General features: G+C 42.1%; 1 protein-coding gene across 3 annotated transcripts in view; it reads right to left on the reverse strand.

Moving 5' to 3' along the window:
- TLCD4 (TLC domain containing 4) overlaps positions 1-21,121 on the reverse strand; it is a 42,054-nt gene that overhangs the window by 17,865 nt on the left and 3,068 nt on the right. The window contains exons 2-4 of one of the 3 annotated variants that reach the window (XM_031614764.2): positions 16,213-16,391; positions 14,337-14,558; positions 3,690-3,855 (exon numbers count right to left, since the gene is read on the reverse strand). In XM_031614764.2, coding sequence (XP_031470624.2) covers positions 3,690-3,844 — 155 coding nt within the window. In that variant the 5' untranslated portion in view covers positions 3,845-3,855; positions 14,337-14,558; positions 16,213-16,391. Of the gene's footprint in view, positions 1-3,689; positions 3,856-8,492; positions 9,038-14,336; positions 14,559-16,212; positions 16,392-21,121 lie in introns of those variants that run through there. The other 2 variants (XM_090146321.1, XM_090146322.1) reach the window with 2 other exon arrangements.

Raw genomic sequence — 21,121 nt, forward strand, 5'->3', positions numbered from 1 at the left:
TTTTATACTCAGACTGGCCTGTGAGTACCTCCTTTCAGGCACCAAGGTGACCCAAAAATAATTCTCCTGAGCCTGGGTTTTGCAAAGAGGGGCATTAAGTGAAAATCCTATTTGTGAAAATTTCAGAAAGAATTTCTAGAGCGCTTGAAGTAGATTATGGCCCTCAAAGAGTAAACTTGTGTAACCAAGAGCTGCAGCTGCATATCCAAGCTGTAACAGCAGCAGCTTCTTACCAGCTTGCAGCCTCACTTGCACTGTTTCATATTCCTCCTGTCTTACGTGAAGTCACAGCAATCAGCCAGGCCCACAAGTGCTTGCAGAGCACACCCTGTGCTGGAGGCAGAGAGACCCCAAGCATGGCCAGGTCCTGTCTTTTTTTTTTTTTCTCTAGAAGGTTTGCTGAATAAAGAGGGATTTAGTCTGTTTCCAAGGGATGTATTATCTTCTATTGGTATGAGAAAATTCTATCGCTTCTCATAAAAGAAGTCCCTATTTACCATTTGCTTAAGGAGTGTCATCGTGCTACTTTCAACAGCTTTTTCAATCATATGCCAGAAAATGGATGGAGATAAACACAGTCTGAATATCCAAGTGCAACAGGCTGGGTGTAAACATTTAATATCTATAATAGCACAGGCTTTATATATAATATATATATATGTATATTATATAAATAAATCTATATAATATATAGTATATAGTATAAAGTTTGATTTATATATATATATAAAACTTTAAACAAAGTAAAATTCTGTTACTAGTGGTTTAGTTAAAACATCAACTCTCACAACACAGAACTACGTAAGACCAGGAACTTTGCATCCTTTTAAAAACAAAACATGGCATGCAAGATTAGTGCTTGAGAAATAACTGGGATTTTTTAACTTTAGGAGAGCACAGCACTGAAAGAAGTAAAATTTGTCCTAGCTTATACTTCATTAGTTTGCAGTTGCAGTTTGTCTTAGGAGTGGCTGTTTATTCAAACCTTAGTTCGGATAAGCTTACAAGCTATATACAAACACAGCACTTGAAGAGGGGGGAAAAAAAAAGGAAAAACAAAAAAAGGAAAAAAAGAAAAAAGCAGATTTCTTCCTTAGTTCTGGACTTTGAAGTTGCTCCACAGAAGAAGAGAAATACTCCATTTTAATATGGAAACTAGGTCAAGCTATCAAGCTCAGTACGTTTCTTTGAAATTACTGTCAAAGCCTGCATCCTTTAACTCCTCATTAAACTGCAAAGAAAAAAAATAACAGGTGCACTGGTAAACTGTATACTTATTCTTTTCCTACCAAATCTATGTATTCTCACAACTGTATAATAATAGTACAAATATATATTATAGAAGAGGTGACAGGAACTTCTGCATAACAAACTAGAAACTTACAGTACATCTGTGTTGAAGTGCAACTTTTAATTCAATTTGAGAACACGCATATTTAAGGATCCCAGAATCAGTTTCTTTATTGGTTCTTAACTCTTGGAAGGTCAGAATAAACAAATTGACAATATGGAAAACATGATCCAGAGCTGCAGCTTAAATGTTCGATTCACAAAACCCTCAAAACTAACAACATATTTTCAATGCTACAGCTCATTTCAGGCAGATGCCGTCTTCCAGACCCAGCTGAGCTGATAAAAATGCATGACCATCCTCTGTGCCAGTTTCCTTCAGCACTGCCAACAGAACCATTTGTCTGAGCCCTCCCTAGAGCAGCTGAATGTAAGGCAGAAGAGCAAACATCTACTTTTAAAACATTTAAGCTAATCAAACTCATTTTAACAGAAGATAGTAACTTCCTCCCCATGCACGGCCATATGCACAGTACACGTGTGTCTGTCTCTATTCTATGAACACATAAGATACTCCTTGGGGCGTTTCTTCAGTTCAGTGAGACGCTAAAGTGAAGAAGCAGGTTGGTGAAATGCTGAGCTTGGCTAGCAGAGTTAACAGCTAACCTCTTGCAGAATCACCAACACCATCAGCCCTTCTTTCACTCCGTGCCCTCCTCAGATACAAAACCAACAAACTGCTGATGAGCTGTGCCTCACGTTTCATGCCTCTTAATTCCAGAACTGAACCACAACTTATCTGTGCGTCAACATTCTACTCTAATAAAAATCGTGGAAAGAAGTTAAAAAGAAGGGCACAGCTTGAGGTGCTCTTTCAACTTACTGCAAAGTAGCCCAGAGATTACAGAGCAGCTTATTTCCAGCACACTTGTGATCTGTGAAACAACTTCTGTGTTGTTATGCAAAGCTCTGCAACTTACCATAATGCTACCAGGCATGAGGTATGTCCTCAGAAACCTTATTATGCAATTTAGGGGTCACTTGATGTGGCTTTGAGACAAAAGTTCAGCTCCAAAATGATAAAAGTTTAGTTTCCCTCTTGGACTTTATTGTCGATTTCTAACACAGAGATAAAACTCAGTTTGCACTGATATCATGAGCTGGCAATCTAGAAAGATGTTTTGGTGGATACACAGTTATTCAAAGATCAGATTGAAATTAAGACGGTGCCTTTAAAAGCACTGCAGGCAGACATTTGCCAAATGGAGGATGAAACTATTTGAGTTACTAATGTTGCACACACAAGGAAATAACTTTAAAAGCATCCACTTGATAATGCCTTTAAAGAGGACAGGGGAGGGAGAGCAATAATGATAAGGCTATTTGAGTGCAGTAACAGCCATACAGCACATACTTCTCAACACAGAATTTGAGAAACACCTGAAAAATATTTTAAAAGTTTAATAGGCCACTTGAGCATGAAGTTATACTGTACCAATTCATTCTGGTTGAAGAAACTTTTGTACTAGACATAATCTTTCAAAGTAGTATTCTGAAATAAAACCTCAGCGATTACCCTGCTTGCAGTTACTACTCTATACTTATGCTCCCATTATAGCTTAAAATAGAGGACAGCACCCACCCAGGGAAAGGTTTACAGGGTTGCACAAGCTGCTGCCTATGCCCTGCCCAAGGGGCAGGAGTAGCACAGGTAACACATCCCAGTGGCAGGACTGTAGAGACACAAAGGGAGCAAGGCAGGTTTTTAGATCAATTTTCCACAACTCCTTTCTGAACACTTACCCTACATCTCACAGCATCCTCCTCCCCTTCCTCATCAAAACACAGATGTAGCTGTCCTGAAGCTGTAGTATAACTCTGCCTCACCACAGTACTACAATGACAATTTAGCAAATACCTTGGAAAATCTATCTAAAGCAGGATGCAGTGTAGTAGTAGTGAGAGATGAGAGTAACTTGCTTTGCACACAAAACCATGACCCAGAGAAATACTATCAGTAAGATCATAGAATAAATTGAAATAGATATGATTTTCATGTACGTCTGGGTGAAAGGAATTTTGTACCCATTCTCTAACTAGAAGCATCATAGAGAAGTCATCTAAAATTAATCCACATTAACTTAGTACCTCTCACTAATCACTATTTTCTTTTACTTCCTTTTTCACTTGAGCATCATGATCTAAAGAGGCATTTAATATACAGGTGTTTGTAACTCCAAGTCCAAGAAGATTCTTCTTTGACATGCAGACTTCATTAAGCACATAGAACTGCCCTGCTAATCTTTGTGCATGTTTAACCAATATCCTTATCTGTAGTTTTCGATACATGTGCACACAGGTGGTAGTACATTAGCTACCATTTGTTTTGAACACTTTACCTTGAATTCCATTCAATCTTCCTTTTTTGGCTGAGATTGCTAAATCCAGGTGTTATCCGTGTGGATACCCAAGAGCTTAAAACATGGAACAGGAGCTGGAATATGGTAAAACTGGCAAGAGTGATACCAATAGTCAGGTTGCTGAAGGAAGCCATTGTTCTTCAGCCTGTGAAGAGAAGAATTTGTTAATTTCAGTCCATCAACCATTCAACTTAAAGCAGCAGAGCATCTTTGACAGCTAACTTCTCAATGGAAACACTATTCACTAAAAGTATAAAAGTGTCCCCAGACTTATTTTTTTTTTTTTTATGTAAAAGTTGTAGCTTTTTCTTTTTCTTTTTTTTTTTAATGTAGTGTTTTTGCTTGTTTTTAAAGTGCTACCGACAGCACTTCAGAAAGTGGCAGTGAAGTCACACAAGCATGGCAGAGATTTTCAGGCCAGCTGAGAAGGCTTCAGTAAGCAACAGCCTCGCTGCAGCTGTACATTTCTGCCCTTTACAGAGACAGGGTTTCTCGATTTGCACTTTTGTGCCTAACTGAGGGCTTCTCCTTGCAATATCATGCAGGCAACACCATTCGGGCTTTCTTCTTCTTCACACAAAAGCCTAATCTTTGGACATAGCAAGGTTCTTCCTGTCATCAGAACTAACGATTTCAGATGCTGGACCGCTCAGCTACTTCATGAGGCCTAAATCAATAGCTAAACAACTCCAAACACAATTACCAGTCGCTAAATGTTTCAGTCATTTCTCATACATCTCCAGCACGTCACAAGGCAGAGTGGTATTTCCAGACATCACAAACATCTGTCACACATCTCTGGTTTGATGTGTGTGAAGTATTTTATATTCCAAGACTCGCAAAGGCCACAAACTCTTAAAAAAGTCAATTTGTATTAAGTTGAACACAAATTGGAAAAAACTCACAAGCCAAATGGTTTGCTTTAAACTATTCAGATGGCTATTTAGATTGTTATTTAGCTAACTAGTGCCACATCTAAAAACCAATTGAAGACTTACAGGTTAGCATAATTTGATATTACTACAACAACCCAGTGGTAAAAAAGGAAAAAAAAAAAAAAAACATTAAGAAAAAGACTGATAGAATGATATAATGCACTGTTGTCCACATTCACTTCACATGCATTGTGGAATGAGGGAATGTGTATTTGATTTTTGGAATTATATCTGCATTGCAGATGGAAAAAAATGAGCACCAGGGAGAACAAAGGAAATAAAGGAATAAAAGTCCTTTATTTAAAATAGCAACTTGTAAAAAAAAAAAAAATAGGTACAGTCATTTAAGTACGTAGGGTAGATGGTGAGTGAATATATGGGAATATGTTTCACATTAACACAGGAAGCCAGCCTACATGCTCCAGGTCTGCAGCACAACCCAACCCAAACTATAGTTAAGTGAGCACTTAAGTGAGAGAAGGTTCAGTTCACAAAGAGCACTTTTATTCCAAACCAAAATTTGAAAACATACACACTGCAATGCACCCTGGTTGTCTGATGACCAGTTCTAGCTCAGCAGTGGATTACTCTAGAACATGTTTGAGGGCATTGTACTGGAACTTGGGTTTCAAACACTAGCCTGTACATTCCATGTTCTCTCAAGCACTTCCATACCATTCTCCCTACATTTCTGCACTGACAAAGAGTACACAAAAAAAATCAAATAAGTTTTATGCAATTTTTAATACAGGAGACTATGGGGGCTAAGTCTGATTTTCTAATACTTCTCAGTTTGAAGGAATAAATCAATCACTTCAATTTTATAGGCTCCAATGCAAACCCACTGAGAAGCATTGAACGGTGCCCATTCCAGACTGCGCTCCTGGGACTGGAACTTTGTTATCACATCATTTAATTTGTAGCAAGTCCTCTCTTGGACCACGTAAGGAAAAATCGGGTTGATCTAATTCCTAAAGCATGTGAAAGAAGCCAAAACTTTTCTGAAGAATAGCAAACCACTGAATATCAATCACATCTCCTACATCCTTTTAACTAGAAGATGACAATTCTCACGCTACCAATTGTATTCATCTGCAATGGCTACACCAATGCCTCTGATTTTCAAAGGCACTGACATAAACATGTTGGGTTTTTTTGTCCAAGAGATTTCTCTTGCAGCACCAGCACTCCTCAGCACCTGAAGAGTTCATTAGGTAAGTGATATTTCAGTGCATGGCAGGTGGTTATCTTAGTACAGGAGATCATGGAATTAAACAGAAGACTCCCAACCATCCACTGCAAGAAATGACTTTCAAAGAGTTTACCTTTCTTCTAATCTTTCTTCTATGCACATCGTATGGGGAATTTAGGAAAAAGCAGTCGTGTGGAAAGTGTGTGCTCAGACTTTGAAAGTATGATGTATACACACCTCCCAGCACTTACAGCAGCAGTACAGAACTGGGATGCTGGCAAGGGAGGAAGGTACCATGGCAGCAGAGGAGAAACCAGTCACCCGGCCCCTGGTTGCTCTGACAGATACTCAGAAGAGTTTTGCAATACTGATTTCAGATGGTGATTTCGTACGTGCCTTATCAAAACACTGTTCAAGTGCCAAAGTCCAGGAATAATTCCATATTTTACTTCAGCAAATTAAAGAATGCTGTGTTTTAATTCACTTCGAGGACCACCTGCAAATACCATGTTTTGTATGAGACGGAACAACAGATCAGCTATGGAGATTTTCTCATATGTCTAAGTTGTTTTCATCTGTGTCCCACTCTGCATGAAAATTAACTGTTGCTTACCATGCCCTCTTTTAAATAAGAAAAATCATTCACCTTGCTGAACTAAACTTTATAACTTAAAAAAAATAATAATAATATTAATACACTTCTGATTACATATGGTTTCTTTGCCCCAGGGAGAAGAGCCAAAGGTAGGAAATCAAAAGCAGCTTTCAAATATGCTGTGGCTCTCTGCCCCAGTATTTTCTCATGGCATTCCAGCAAAGTCTGACCTGGACAGAGAACAGCAAGGATTATATATGAGCAGACACTTTATCCTCCAAACTGCACAGTCATTGATTACCATTCAGCCAGCTGATAGTGGGGAGATTTGGTGTAACTACTTTGCAACACAGGAAAAGAGTAATGTAACACTGTTGGATCCTCACCATTAGTTATTGAACAGCAGTCTTCTCCTGGCTTACCCAGATTATTGTCTTAATCATTCAGTTAGGCGGTAATTACAACTTCACTCTTGCATCTTTCAAAGTAGACTTTAGGTAAATAAATATTATCAAACACTGGAAGCTGACAACAGTCAGAAAGGTGTTAGTCAGGCACCACCTCTAGCAGCACAGTATCAAACTGTTCTGCCAACCCCACTTACTTTGAAAAAGCTATTAACATCACTTTTCAGCCGTACTCAGAAAGAGCTGAAAATACAATCCTTTCATCTGGTATTAATATCATGTGCTTTTCCCCACATTCTGTTTCTACTTGAAACAGGGGGGAAAAAAAAAAGAAAAAAGAAAACCATTAAATAGACATATATAAACTCAGAATTCATTCACCCCCAGTAAGAAACAATTAGCAACTTCTGATAGCAAGAAGCCAGCACTTACTGAGAGCAAGGAGGAGGAGAGTTACCCAGCACTTGTACCATCAATGGCACTCAGCATTTATGTCCTGCTCAGATTGGTGTTCCTGGTGTTCCTCTGCTCACATCAGCCTTTCCCATCAGAACAATAAGACACGCTGCTCTGCCACAGACCCAGTGTAGAGGCACAGTGTGAGGCACAAGGCCCACAGTCCTCACCTCTGCCAGGCTGGACAGCAAGACAAACGGGATCACTTTCCAAACAAGATAACGTGGTAAAACTGCGAGCAATACCAGGGCATCCCGCTCAGCACCGTGCTCTCCTGGTCTGGTTAAAACTCACAGCTCAACCCGACCCTTGTAAACCTTACTATGGTAATTTGCAAAGAACACTGTGGTACTGCTGACCGTTGGCACACTTTATAATAAACCTAATAATAAACCAGCTGCAACGCTCGAGCGTCGTTGGGTCTGAACAGTTTCTATTGCCCTGATTAGCTTGGACTGCACTTGTTATCTCAGCTCCGTAGGAAATGCAGGAAATATCCCTACCACATCGCAGCAGAAGCATGGAGACACAAAGAAAAACAATAACAATCATAGCTTAAGACGTTCTCTGTTCTACGTAAGAACATTCACACGCCAAGCTCCACTTACGGCAATGCTCCGGAGCGCCGTGGCAGCGACCCGACGCGACGCAGTTTGGTACGGAGGCGAGCTACGTGTTGCTATGTCATTTATCCGAAACATCCATCTCCTCACACACTGCACGAAGTTCTCAGCGGGGAAGCAAGGGGGAAAACAGAGAAGGAAGGAAACAGAGAACTTCTCGGAGATACGGCGAGCGCAGCCCGAGCGGTCCCGAGGCGCGGCACCGGAGCCCCGCAGGAAAGCGCGAGTAGCGGCCCGGGGCCGCGTTACCTCGGCGTGCGCTCAGCCGGGAGCGGCGGGACCCCGCGGGCGGGTGTAAGGGCAGGGACAGGGCCGGCCGAGCGGAGAGCAACCCCGCCGTCGGCCGCGGGAGGAAGACGTCCGCTGCGCTCCGCGCTACCGCGGCCCCCAGCGCCGCCGGCTGCGGCCCGCGGGCTGGGGGCGACCCCGTGCGGGGCGGTCGCCGAGGGAGAGAGAGAGAGAGAGAGAGACAGAGAGAGAGAGAGAGAAGGGAGGAAGGGAGGGAGGGAGCCGCCGCGCAGCCCGGCAGGGGTGGGGACGAAGGGGCTGAGCTGCGCCGCCTCTGCGCCTTTACCTCCGCTTCGCAGCCTCCGTCCCCTCGTCCTCGCCGGCTAAGGGAGGCGGGAGGGGAGACAGAAGGGGTGTGAGCGCCCACTCTTCCCGGCCCGCCGCACCTGAAAGCGGGGCTATCGGGGCCGAGCTGCAGCCATGCCTCTCGGCGGCGGCGAGACCGGCCCTTCCCGCACGGGATGCTCGGGTTACGGCAGGCGCAGCCTTAAAGCGGCCGAGCCGCCACCTGCCGCCGGGCTCCGCCAGGGGAGGGCGGCTCCCCCGACCCCGGCCCCGCAGCCCCCGGCGGACCGCGCCCGCGGGAGGCGGCGCCGACGGGCACGTCGGATCGGGGCGCGGCAGCGGCTGCGGTAGCGGCAGGGTGCGGGCACACCGCAGCGCCCGGAGCGGGGCCAGCCGCACCGCCCCGCCGCGGTGGCGTTGCCGCGCCGAGCCAAAAATCCGACGCGAACCGGAACGGCCGCACCGCTCGCTGTCAGCCGCGAGGGACGGCCGAGCCGCTGCCTCCCTCCCTGGGGCTTCCCGACAGCACCGCGCCCGCCCCGCCGAACGCACTCACCGCCTCTCCGCGGGCTGCCGGCTCGCCGCGCTGGACTCTGGACCCCAAATTCTGCTAAAGCGCGGGGCTGAGAAAGGCTTACGCGTCGAGGGAGGAAAAAGGGCTGCTACGCAGAGCGTTTCATCCTCTAACAAAATTCCAGGCGCCTTTCTCTAGCCCCACCGCCGAAAATATTTCATGGGAAAAATGCTCCTCAACCACACCGTACGTACGAAGGGTGCAGTACCCGTGATCCTCGGTTGTGTAGAGTGCAGGTACTGCTGATACTTGCTGGTTTTGAAATCAAATACTCTGATTTTGTTTAAATTATTATTCATTTTGCATCTTTGAGCCGTTACATTTTATTAAAAAAAAAAAAAATCAAAGCAAAATTGCATTAACAAAATTAAACACTATGAAGATTAATGGACTTGGTTAACTTCTTCCAGGAAATGGTAAATCTTACCAAGGAAACAAAATACTCAGAGTTGTTTCCTTTTGAAACCTTTATCAAATGCATCCTAAACCACTTCAACTTCCATTTTCCAGCAAGGATGTCTCATCTTTAAGATAAAAAATGTATAAGTTCTCTCAACAAACATAACATTAAAGGTATTCAGATGTACATTGCAACAGGATCAGCTGCCGTTGCCCAAGAAACCATCTATCCCAGCTGTGCTTGTTAATCTCTCTTGCAAGATGTCTCTCACAGCAGGAATGCAAAAGCTCAAAGACAGAATCGAAACTGACATTGCCTTACTGGAAACCTGTGGGAGGTGGGCAGGGCACATCCCCAGCACCTGTAGTTGTTTAAAGCCAGTTCAGCTTAATCCATTGCTGAACAAATAAATCAACCACCAGATAAGTAAAGATCTGGACTGCTGAAGCTTGATTTCATCTGGACTTGTGTTCCTACAGCTGACCCACTCCAGCAGCATTTTGGTAACAAAATTCCACATGACATACTTAGCTGAGTAAGGCAGGAAATCTTAATCCTGCTTCCAACCTTCTTCCAGAATCAAAGATGGACAAACAAAGACAGCAATAGCACATACACACAATTTCTTAAGAAAATTGGGATTAAAAGAACTCTCATATTTTACTCTGTTGTATCAATTTATTCTTCACAGAGTGGAATATTTCAACCTGCCCTCTATTATGAATGTCTAGAGTTTCTGATGAAACAGAAGAGCCAATAAAACCTAAGAACAGTATGGTGGGATCATAGACCACTTTCAAAATGGCAAACTAGAAAAGTCTGAAGAGTATTTTCTTAAAAAATTCACTTTCCAAATGAGCAGGCCTCATTTTTGCTTAGTCCTGTATCACCAATTTTAAAATTTCTTTGTACATACCCTGTATGTGCTTCTTTGTACGTATTTCGTACGTACTTTGTACATACCTTGTCCTTCCTAAGCAAAATGACTGCAATAACCATCTTCCATTCAAATGAGCAGTAGGCCTCTGGGGTGACAGAAGATCTGTGGCACCAGCAAAGGCAGCAATGGCTGTTCTCAAGCCCGCAGGGACACAGGGAGAGGCAGGCTCTGGCAAAGACTCTCTGCTCACAGCTCACAACCAGAGGCTCTGACCAACGAGCTCTGGTATATTTCTCAGCCTAGTCTTAAGGTGTTCTTCCTCCCAGCTGCCTGAGGTCATGATTGCTCTAGCAGAGCACAGCAATTAAAGAAGATAATTGTTTAATACACCAGCTTATGACCTGGAGGCTCTTCCATCAAAGTGTGGTAGTACCTAGCAGCAGGGAAAGCAGTGCATGGTAGTGTCTTAATCTGACCAGATAACTCTGCCAGACCACCTATCAGAGTTGTAAGCCTCAAAATAACTCATCACCTACAGAGTTAGGAAGCATCTAGAAGACAAACCAGACACTCCCCAGATCTCTACATCAGGCCTGTGTAGTACACATCTTACCAAACAATTCCTTTGGCCCAGCACAGCGTGTGGGAGAAACTCGTCTGACCTGCCTCGCTGCTTTCACCTTGGCCCACTGTGAGCACTGTTGAACACCAGAAGCAAAGCTGTCTTTCAACAGCCACATGTGCTTTGTTGAGCAAAGCTGACTGGAAAGCTGACAGACGATGATGCACTGAGAATTCCTGGCTGGCAACTGCTCTCCCTGTGGGATCTCTCTCATCCTTCTGACAAAAAGGATTTGCAGATAAAAGAGAACCGGCTAAGGAGGTACAAAGGCATTGCAGCAGAAGGAAAGGCTGTAGACATGTTTAAATATGGCTACTTTATGCTCAGGCTAACTTAGTCTGGTTATCTGTCCCCTTTTTCAGCTAGAAATGTCCTGCAGGAAGATTCTGAGCACTGCCTATACACTTACAATTGGATATTACTGCATATTTTCATCAGCTTCAACTTGGATGTCCTATGTCCAGCAAACCCCAAGAAGTATTCCGTGCAAACACACTATGCCAGTATTGCATGGGCAAGGAAACTCCAACAAAATCAAAAGAGTAACTTTACATTCTCATAAAGTGTTGCATGAATCACGGAATATCCTGAGTTGGAAGGATCAGAGTCCAATCCTTGCCTCCAGACAGGACCCAAACCCTTATGTCTGAGAGTGCTGGCCAAAAGCTTCCTGAACTCATGCAGGTTTGGAGACATGCCCACTGCCCTCTGGTGCAGACCCTGTTCCTAACTCCCATCTGCCCCTCCCCTGGCACAGCTCCACGCCATTCCCTCGAGCCCTGTCACAGACAGCAGAACTCAGCACTGCCCCTCTGCTCCCTGAGAGGAGCTGCAGCCACCACGAAGCCTCCTCAGCCACTGCTCTGGGCTGAGCAAACCCAGGGATCTCAGCTGCTCCACACATGCCTTGACCTCCAGTCCCTTCAACATCTTTGTAGTCCTTCTCTGGATGCTCTCTAATAGCTTTCCATCCTTCTTACCTTGTGGCATCAAAACCTGCACACAGTGCTCACAGAGGTGAGGCTGCACAGCACAAAGCAAAACAAGACAACCCCTCCCCTTGCTCCGTGGCAGTGTTGGTCCTGATGCACACCAGAGTACAACTGGTTGGCTGCCAGCACACATTGCTGACTGATATTCAACATGCCATCAGCCAGAAACCCCAGATCCCTTTCTATGTAGCTGCTCTCCAGCCTCTCATCCCCCAATCTGTACACACATCCAGGGTTGCCCTGTCCCAGCTGCAGAATCTGGTACTTGCTCTTCTTAAACTTCCTGCAGTTGGTGATTGCCCAGCTCCCTAATTTGCTGAGATCTATCTGCAAGGCCTCTCTATTCTTGAGGGATTCAACAGCTCCTCCCAATCTAGTGTTATCCACAAATTTACTTAGTACACCTTCCTGTCTAGCATCCAAGTCACTGATGAACTCACAGCTCAACCATTCAGAGCATTTGCACCAAGCCCTGCTAGGAGGCCTGCTGCTGCATCTACTGCACCTGTTATTTGCATTGGAAATACAGTACCCAAAGGGTGGGATAAACAGTATCCATAGTAGTGACAGAGCCAACTGGCTGCTATACACCTTATGTGCAATTTATCACTTCCTTTATGGTTGTCCCAATAACAGTAACTGTCAAGAGGTTCCCCAATAGCAAATGTAACTTCTGGAGCCAAGCTTCAGCTGGGAAAAGAAGTAAGGGCAACAGAGTTGCTAAGCTGAGGTGTAGCATAGAGATAAAGGAACAGGGGGCAAGAAAAAGAAATCACTTTCCATCTTCATAAAAGTGCAGATAAGCTGAAAGAGCATTGGGAAGGCAAGGAAAACATGGAGGTACTACTGTAACATTTGTAGGTAACAACATTCTGTTGGTTTCAGTTGAATCCTCTTATTTATACTACCTAAGAGGAAAAAAAATGGACTCTTCCTTTCAACAAAACCTCTTGGTTACACTGATGATCTTAACCTTCATGCCAACTAGCTAAAAAATTCAACAAATGAGGAACAAATCTGACTGAAATGGAGTGGATCTGCTAAGATGGGGTATCAAAGAAAGCAGCTCATCTTCAGCCAAGTTGTACACACCTGTCCTTCTCCTTCTGTAACTGACAAACAGAGTGGCACTCCAGGTATGGCAGAAATTTGTTGTCAGATGATGGCTTGTACCTCCTACTAAAATTTGAGAGGTGACAATGAATAGAAAACCCCATGGCGCCCTTCCTAAGTATGCCTGTTATTTCAGAACTGTGCTGTCTCAGAGCTGAGCTTGCCTCTGCAGAGTATGAAACTTTTATCATAGCCACCACACTGAAAAGTGAGGCATATGTGAGAAAGCACAATACTTCCAAAGCAGCTGAAAATTATTTCAGTTCTGGCTTTGAACTTAGGACATAACTAACCTTTCCATCTGAATTAAGAATAGAATCTTAATGTTTAAAGCACAACCTGATCAGTTTATGAAAGAAATTATATAACATGGTGCTGTAGCAGCAACGGATTGAACTCAGTAACCTAAAAAGAGCTTAAATTTCTTTTCATCTTAGGAAATCTACCTGTCAGCAGCAGGAGATATTCCCAGAGAATCAATTATACATGTAAGCAAAAACATCGTGGAGATGAAGGAATGTATGAAAGAGCAAGCACTATTCTCCTTTCACGTTGTGAATCAAGAGCAACTGCACTGAAGCCAACAGTTAGACTGGTGTGAGTGAGAAAAGAGCCAACTCCATTGTCCGAAAATTGCTCAGGCCACCCCCGGAGTGTAATCACAGTAACTGTAGGCAGCTAATGTTACAGCATTTAATATAGACAACCCATGGCTGAAAAGACACTGAAAAGAAGGGATTTAAATTTGATGTTAGCTAAAATAGCTGAAAAATGGCAGGGAAATGGTGATTGGAAATCAGAAAAAAAGGTGCCATTTAAAAAATAACAACACTCTCCTCCTACCCACACCTTCCCCCACATCCCAAAAACAAAAAATGCATAGAGAAAACATACTGTTTCCGTATGCTTCCCCCACATATGCTCTGCATGTTCCCAGTTAATAGTTACTGAGCTACATGAAAAAAAGTACAATATCTTCTCTTTCCAAACAGCACATATGTTTTGTACATTGATGCATTCTGTGTTATACACACTCAGATTGAGTACTATGGAATGTAAATCTTACCTTTCCAGCACAGGTCACTATATCATTCCTTGTCACATAGCTGAGTAACAGTATATTAAACAATATCTTAGTTTTCCCCTGCACTGGTTTACTTCCTCTAAACACACTCTCCCTTTTCCATCTCAGATCACTTTATTCAGCTCTCCTAGCTCCAGTCACCTCCCCATTTGAAACAGCATTTCTGACAGCAGTACTTACTCTCAGTGCTCAGACAAAGGCTTGTTCTGGAAAGCTGTCTGGTTGCTAACCTCTTCCTGTATCTCAGCCACCCTTCTTCAGTTTTTCTTCCAGTTTTTCTGTCTTCTCCATTTCTCTCTCATCACACGCTGCCTCCTTCATCTAGTTACACCTCACCTGCAGCATTACCCTCTCTACTGGTGTTACTGTCCCAAGTGTAATCATCCAGAAGCTACTGAGAACCTGTAAAACAGCATATGGTGAGTTTATTGTCCTGCAGGACAAACTGCTACACTGACACATCATGGCAGCATTATGAAAAAACATCAAACTGCATTACACCAACTCTTTTTTTTTTTTTCTTCCTCTTTTTGTCTTTCCTGCTTTATCCTCTATTTTCTCTCCCCTTTTCCCTTTCTGTCACACTATTTTCTTCTATCACTATTGGCCTCACACTCCTCCATGCATTTTCTTTCCCCTGATGTGTCCGAAAGACACATCTGAGCAATGAAGTAATATAGGCAGTGCTGCATCTTTGTCACTTATGCCCTTTGCCCTTTAATAAACAATGCTGCACCTGGATGCATCCTTAAGATCAGTAGACTAGGGGTGCAGAAAGCATTCAATTCCCAAAGGCTTAACCTAGAGAGCTCTGAAATTAATGCTACTTCTTGGTTCCCTAATCCACGAGATGAAGCACACTGAAAGCAGCATGAGGAAACCTAAGATCATTCAAGACTATTTTCTTTGCATGCATATATTTCCTTCTGCATTGTGATAGCTGAGGCTCTTAGCAACAAGAGCACTGTGGAATGGGGTAGTGACTGGAATTTGGTGATGTCAGAACAGCAGAAAATGGGAGATGTATTTTGTGATTCTATGTGATTGAAAAGCATGAAATTGGAGCCAAGCAGCACTACAACCAAGCAAATTATTTCCCAGCCATTCAACATACAAAGGGTCAGAAAGCAATGCCTCTTTAATAGCCAGACTGTTAATTAAAATTAGCATAATTTAAGTAGAGAATAAAACCACGTGTTCACCCTAGGTATTCTGCTGTACATGACAGCATCAGATGTTTAGAAGCAGTACATCAGGTAACGAGGGAAAATGCACACTTGGGAGAGTATCACTCATCTGCATGCTAAAGACAGCTTCTAAGCCTCTCATAGATCAGCCTCAGCTTTGGCACATGCCATAGCAGCTGCCCTGCATCCAACGAGGCCTCTTTCACAATGTACCGTGGTTCAAAAAAGAGTGGTTTATAATGTATCTGACATTAAAATATCTTTAATCTGAAAATGTTATGTAGTTTCTTTGGGCAATACAGCTCCTCCCAAGTATTTTGGTCAATTTTTAAGATTTTACAAAAGCATATCTACCATTTTCCCTGAGTTTTCCACCCTTTACTGATCTTGAAGAAATGAAGGAAAATTACTTGGCAGCACAAAGAAATAGCAAAACCTCCTGCACACACGTTATTTATGTCTAAACACTACTGCAACCCATCTTAAAAATCCTGAATAAATTAAAAACAAAAACAAAAAAAAAACATTTTCTACATGATTTGCTAATACAATATTGAAAAATATTTACAGTTACTGTAAACTTACCAGAAAACAACATGATATTTAAATTGATCTCTCACATATTAAACCTTTTAAATTTCTTTTTTGGGCATAAATATTAATGGGGATAATGCATTGCTTCTAAAGGAAGTATACTTTATGACCTAAACGTATCTGTTTCAAAACCCCAGAATGTACTACTCTTTATTTTTTGCTGATATATGTATTTATTTATTTATTTTCAAAAATGCTGCTTGTGGAATTGTTAATGCTGTAATTTATTTAAAACAAATTTGTATTGGCACTCTTACCAATTATGAGCTTCTTACCTAGAGTTTAATTAGTTTCCACTGCTATGAGCAGGTTTAGAGATTTTCCTTCTGTCTTTCCTTCTGTCTACAGCCTTGATCTGCACATTATTTCAAACAAGTCCCCGTGCAGTTCTGGTCACGTGAAGGAGCCTGTGCTCTGTCCTGTAACTTGCAAATCTCTTATCTAAACAACAGCCCTGGTAAGAAAGATATAAAAAGAGAAGAAAGACTGGATTTACATCATTTCATGCTGAAACACAGAACTAAAGCCTTTCTTTCAGACCCAGTGCCGAAAATTTTTAGGCCTCCATTTCCACTGACACTATTCAAACACCATAAACGTTTTCACAGACAAGCAGCACACACTCTGGTTGACTTACTCAGATATCTACAAATATTAGGAAAGAAACTGAATATAAAATACAAAGATTATAAATAATGAGTTAAGAAAACAGGAAAAATAATTGTCTGTGTAATACGTATGAGTAAAGCTAGGGTGGAAGTGTCAACATAAAAACATATCATGTATACATTGTAAATGAGTTCAAAAAGTCTCTATGGATTGTAACAAATACACCATGCCATTTTTCTGGAAATTTAATATTCACCAATTACAACACCACTCTCTCTGTTCAGCGTTGTACATTTATTCTTGTTTTACTGCTCACATACACACTATGCTGCAATAATACTACTGGATTTCATAAAGAAGCTACATTTTGGCACTTGTTCACTTGATTTGTGGAGTTATAGGTTATATCTGGAGTTCCTCTGGCAATGTCTTCTTTCTTCTTTCCACATAGAAATTATACCCAGCAGAAACAAGAGCATCCCACTGACAGTAAGAGCCTTCACATCCAAGCTATCTTAGGCAGCAGGCCACACGTACAAGGACCTGGATGTTCCAGCTCCAAGGCCCACACGTGCAGTGTGCCACACACAGCGCATGTGCACCATGTTCAGAACTCAGCTCATCTGATCATCATAAATATAGGCAATCTGGGCACTAAATAAACGCTTATTTGTCAAATTATCCCCCCCAAAAAATACAAGAAGCCAGGCAATACACTGCTCTTCGCATAATTAATCTTTGTTTAAAAAAAAAATTACATCTCCTTAAAACAGGGACATCGTACATTTGCACAGCACCTGTCCCAGTAATTCCTGCATACTGCAACAATAAAAAATAATCTGGAAGAGAACACATTCCCCATCCATGCTGTGGAAGTTGCAAGGATCACAGCTTCTCCTGATGCTGATCTTGACTACCAAAACAAACACACAGGAAGGGAATTCCAGAGCCAGGAACTTCTCCATGTCATTTTGAACAAACTGTTCTTCCCATGGACAGGACTTCCAAAAGATGATGATTGCAGTTTACCTGATGGTTTCTCAATTAGATGCAAAATAAACAAAAATATTTCAGTGCATGAACACACTCTCGGCACGGCTAACTCCTGTGTAAAAACTGCTGGGATCTCCAACCATACCAGACACACCTCAGACAATCATACCTCAGACACAAACGTCCAAAAGAAAAGAAAACATCATTTGTCTTCAAAGTGTGTTTAAAATAATATGAAATCACATGCAAGATCTCTATTTTGAAATTCTACTTCTTTTTTTTTAAACTTGTCTTTAATCCAGCATTAGTAAATCAGGAGCTACTGTGACATCTCCTGAGTGCTTTCACAAGCATAAGTTTTACTTCTTTTCAGTCATACGTTAATAGTCAGTCAGCAAAATACTTAACATAATTTCTTAGCTCTAAGCAATTGTCTCATTATCATTGTTTAATTCACAACAACAGGAACAGACCAACCCTCATGGCACATGCATTAAATTCACAATAGTTGATACAATTTGTGTATAATTTCCCAATTCATTTATTCATTGAGAGAACAGCATTATGCACCATCTGAGGTTGATGAAAAAAAAAGAAAAAAAAAGATTACCTGTTTTTAATTGGTGTATTGATCACATAATTGAAGACTTAAAATGTAGTGCAGAAGGCAAGTTATCTTGTTCTATTTGGATCGTTAACCGTGGGAGCTTTTCATTAATAGTTTGCTGGACTTCACATCTTACATGTTTGCAACAAAACAGAAAATAGCAAAAGAAAGAATGGCAGATTCCAAATTTTTAATATATTGTCTTACAACATCAATACACAGGCTTGTACAAACTAAAACACTGAGGTAACTTGACCAGTCTTTGTAAACCTACAAAGAATTCAATTTCCATGGAGAGCTCATGGAATGATTACACTAAATTGCCTTTAACAGGGTCTGGACCAATCCCCAGACCTCCAGCCATACCTGGCAGCATCCCCAAAACAACAGTCAATAAATGACATTTTAAAATATAACTGTAAAGACACAAGAAAAAGGGGAGGGAGAGAAATGAGAACCAAATAGAGCACAGAACAAAACCAGAGCGCATCATCTCTTCCCTCTTTATATGACCATTTTTTTCCAGCTCCAATATTTTTACTAATTCAATGCCAGATCTTCAGAAATTTTAACAGCTCAGAAATGTTTCCTCTTTCATCTCCAGAACTCATCTTTACTGTGGAGGGCATCACATTTCATATCTTCATAAGCAGGGATGAAGAGAGCATAAAGGGGTGAGAAACATTTTTCTAAAGCCCGTCCATGCTGAGGGCAGAGTACTGGAACCTACAGACAGACCTGAGATGCCACCAGCGTCACCCAAGTACCAATTTCCAAGTACCTCTGAGAGGAGGAGGAATATGCTGATGCAAGCTGATGGATGAGGTCACGGATAAGGCCGTCTCCCTCTACAAGCAGCATTAGCAATGGCCAATTTTCTCCTGGCAGCAGGGATCCAAAGAAAGCAGAGCAAATGTGTGGCCCCAAATTCTGCTCACAGATCCATGGGAACTCACCAGTTTTAGTGAAGCAGGAAACGTGCAGAGAATCCTATAACCTCACCACTGAGTATGCTGCAAATTCCTTTTTACATTATAAGCAGACTTGAAGATTTATTTCCAGGAAGGTAGTATCAGACCCCATACTTATTTTTAGGAATATAAATATACACAAGGAAGAAAGGGGGGTGGAGGATGAGGGTGCTTATTTACCCAGGCTGAGCAGCAAGAGGCACCCAGTGACCTCCAGGCTGCTCAGTACTTCTGAGCCGTGAAACAATAGCCTCTTTCTCCCAACACTTGGAACAGATCAAAGAATAGGAGTTTACATTATGTTGCAGGACCGCTCCCTAAGCGTACTACCCAGTAATCAGGGCAAGCTGCAGTATGCACTTTTGGTGCTGTATGCCATGAATGTTCATGCTTCCTAAAACCACACTCAGAACACATCCACGCAGCTACCAAATGTGGGGTCATTGGCACGATGGGAGCAGCTCACTGGTCCATTGTCAGATGGGGCTGAGGGGACATCTGGTAGCAGCATACCTCGTGCCTAGCACAGAAAAACCTTTTCCCTACAAGTTGCTACTTAGATTGCAAATTCATAGGTGGTACTTTGGCCCAGAGAGACTTCCATAAGCAGCCTCTTTCCTCCCCGCCAATTCCCACAGACCTCATACAAAGACTTGTCACAGCCAGAAAGGGAAATCTGGATATTTCTAAAGAAATGTAAGATCTGCAGGCAGCTGGAGAGAAGGATACCTTCCTTATTTAGCTGTAAGCTAACAACCACTTTGTTGTCCGCCACCTACGGCAGCATTAGACACCAGAGCATGCTACTGGAAATTGAAATGGAAAGAATGGCAGATGTGAATGGGAGAAAGAAGACAATTTTAACAGAGAATTAATCTCATTATTTGAGAGATTTTGTTCCAGCTTTTCAGCAGCGGGGTCAAGCATTGTTCAAGTGTTTGCATATGTTTTTTCTTTGTGTTTAAACAAATGAGAACCATCTTAAATATATATGAGAAATGTTGTTATGCCAGGAAGCACAGCACTAACTGTAATGCAAACATAAATATTACAGATGTTATTGATCCCAAATACTAATCAGGGCTCCTAAGATTGCATTACTATAATTGCAGTGATAGCATCTTTATAAGTTTCTGACTCACAAAAAAAGTAAAAGTAAACTTAGTCCAAACAAAGTAATTGAAAGTAACTGCAGCTAAAAGGGATGTATTTTGCCAGACTGACTCTGATACACCCTGGTGCTGCCATTACATGAGGTCACCTCTCACTTGGACATTGACCAGCTCCCTGCTCCACCTTGTCCCTAGCTGGTGCACAGCACCCTAGTTCACAACCTTAACAGTCCCTTCTGTTCCCAACAGCAGAATTTGTCACAACATTCATGACGCTGGTATTGTTCTAAAATCTTCCAGACACAGCTCTACAGTTCTAGCATGAGAAATGATTGATTAGGAACCCAGTCAGAAGTTTTTTCTCTAATCAGAGAACATAGAGAACACAGAGAACATATCACTTCTCTTCAAGTTTCTAAGTAACACTGGAAGCACGTAAAAAAAAATAAGTTTTCTGCAGAAATTGTTCGCTTATATAACATTTTGTCTTCCAAAGCCCTTCACATACAAAATTATCCTGCAGAAACGGAGAATATTTAGATACATAACATGACTGAGGTTTAACATCATAAACTGTTCCATAGGGCAATCTTTCCAGTGGCAAAGCCTGGCTCACAGGTTCCTGCCCTTTTCCTCACCCAACCTCAAGCTGTTTTGGTAGCTTACCCTCCAGTTGTGCTGCTGGAGATGTTTGTGGAGCTGCATTCTCAGTCAAAACACAGCAAAATGACCACATTTAGGAAAGTAAGTGCAAGAAGTATGTGCGGGGCACATCCCCTGGGACTGGCAGGAATCTCCTGAACAAGCCTTCTAGTCTAAGAATTTTTGTTGTAATATAATATCATTAAACTCTAGGAATGCTGTATGGAGATTTTGTCCAGAATCACTTCAT

Source organism: Phasianus colchicus, chromosome 9 (genome assembly GCF_987193195.1).
Source record: "Phasianus colchicus chromosome 9, bPhaCol1.hap1.1, whole genome shotgun sequence".
Lineage (NCBI taxonomy): Eukaryota > Metazoa > Chordata > Aves > Galliformes > Phasianidae > Phasianus > Phasianus colchicus.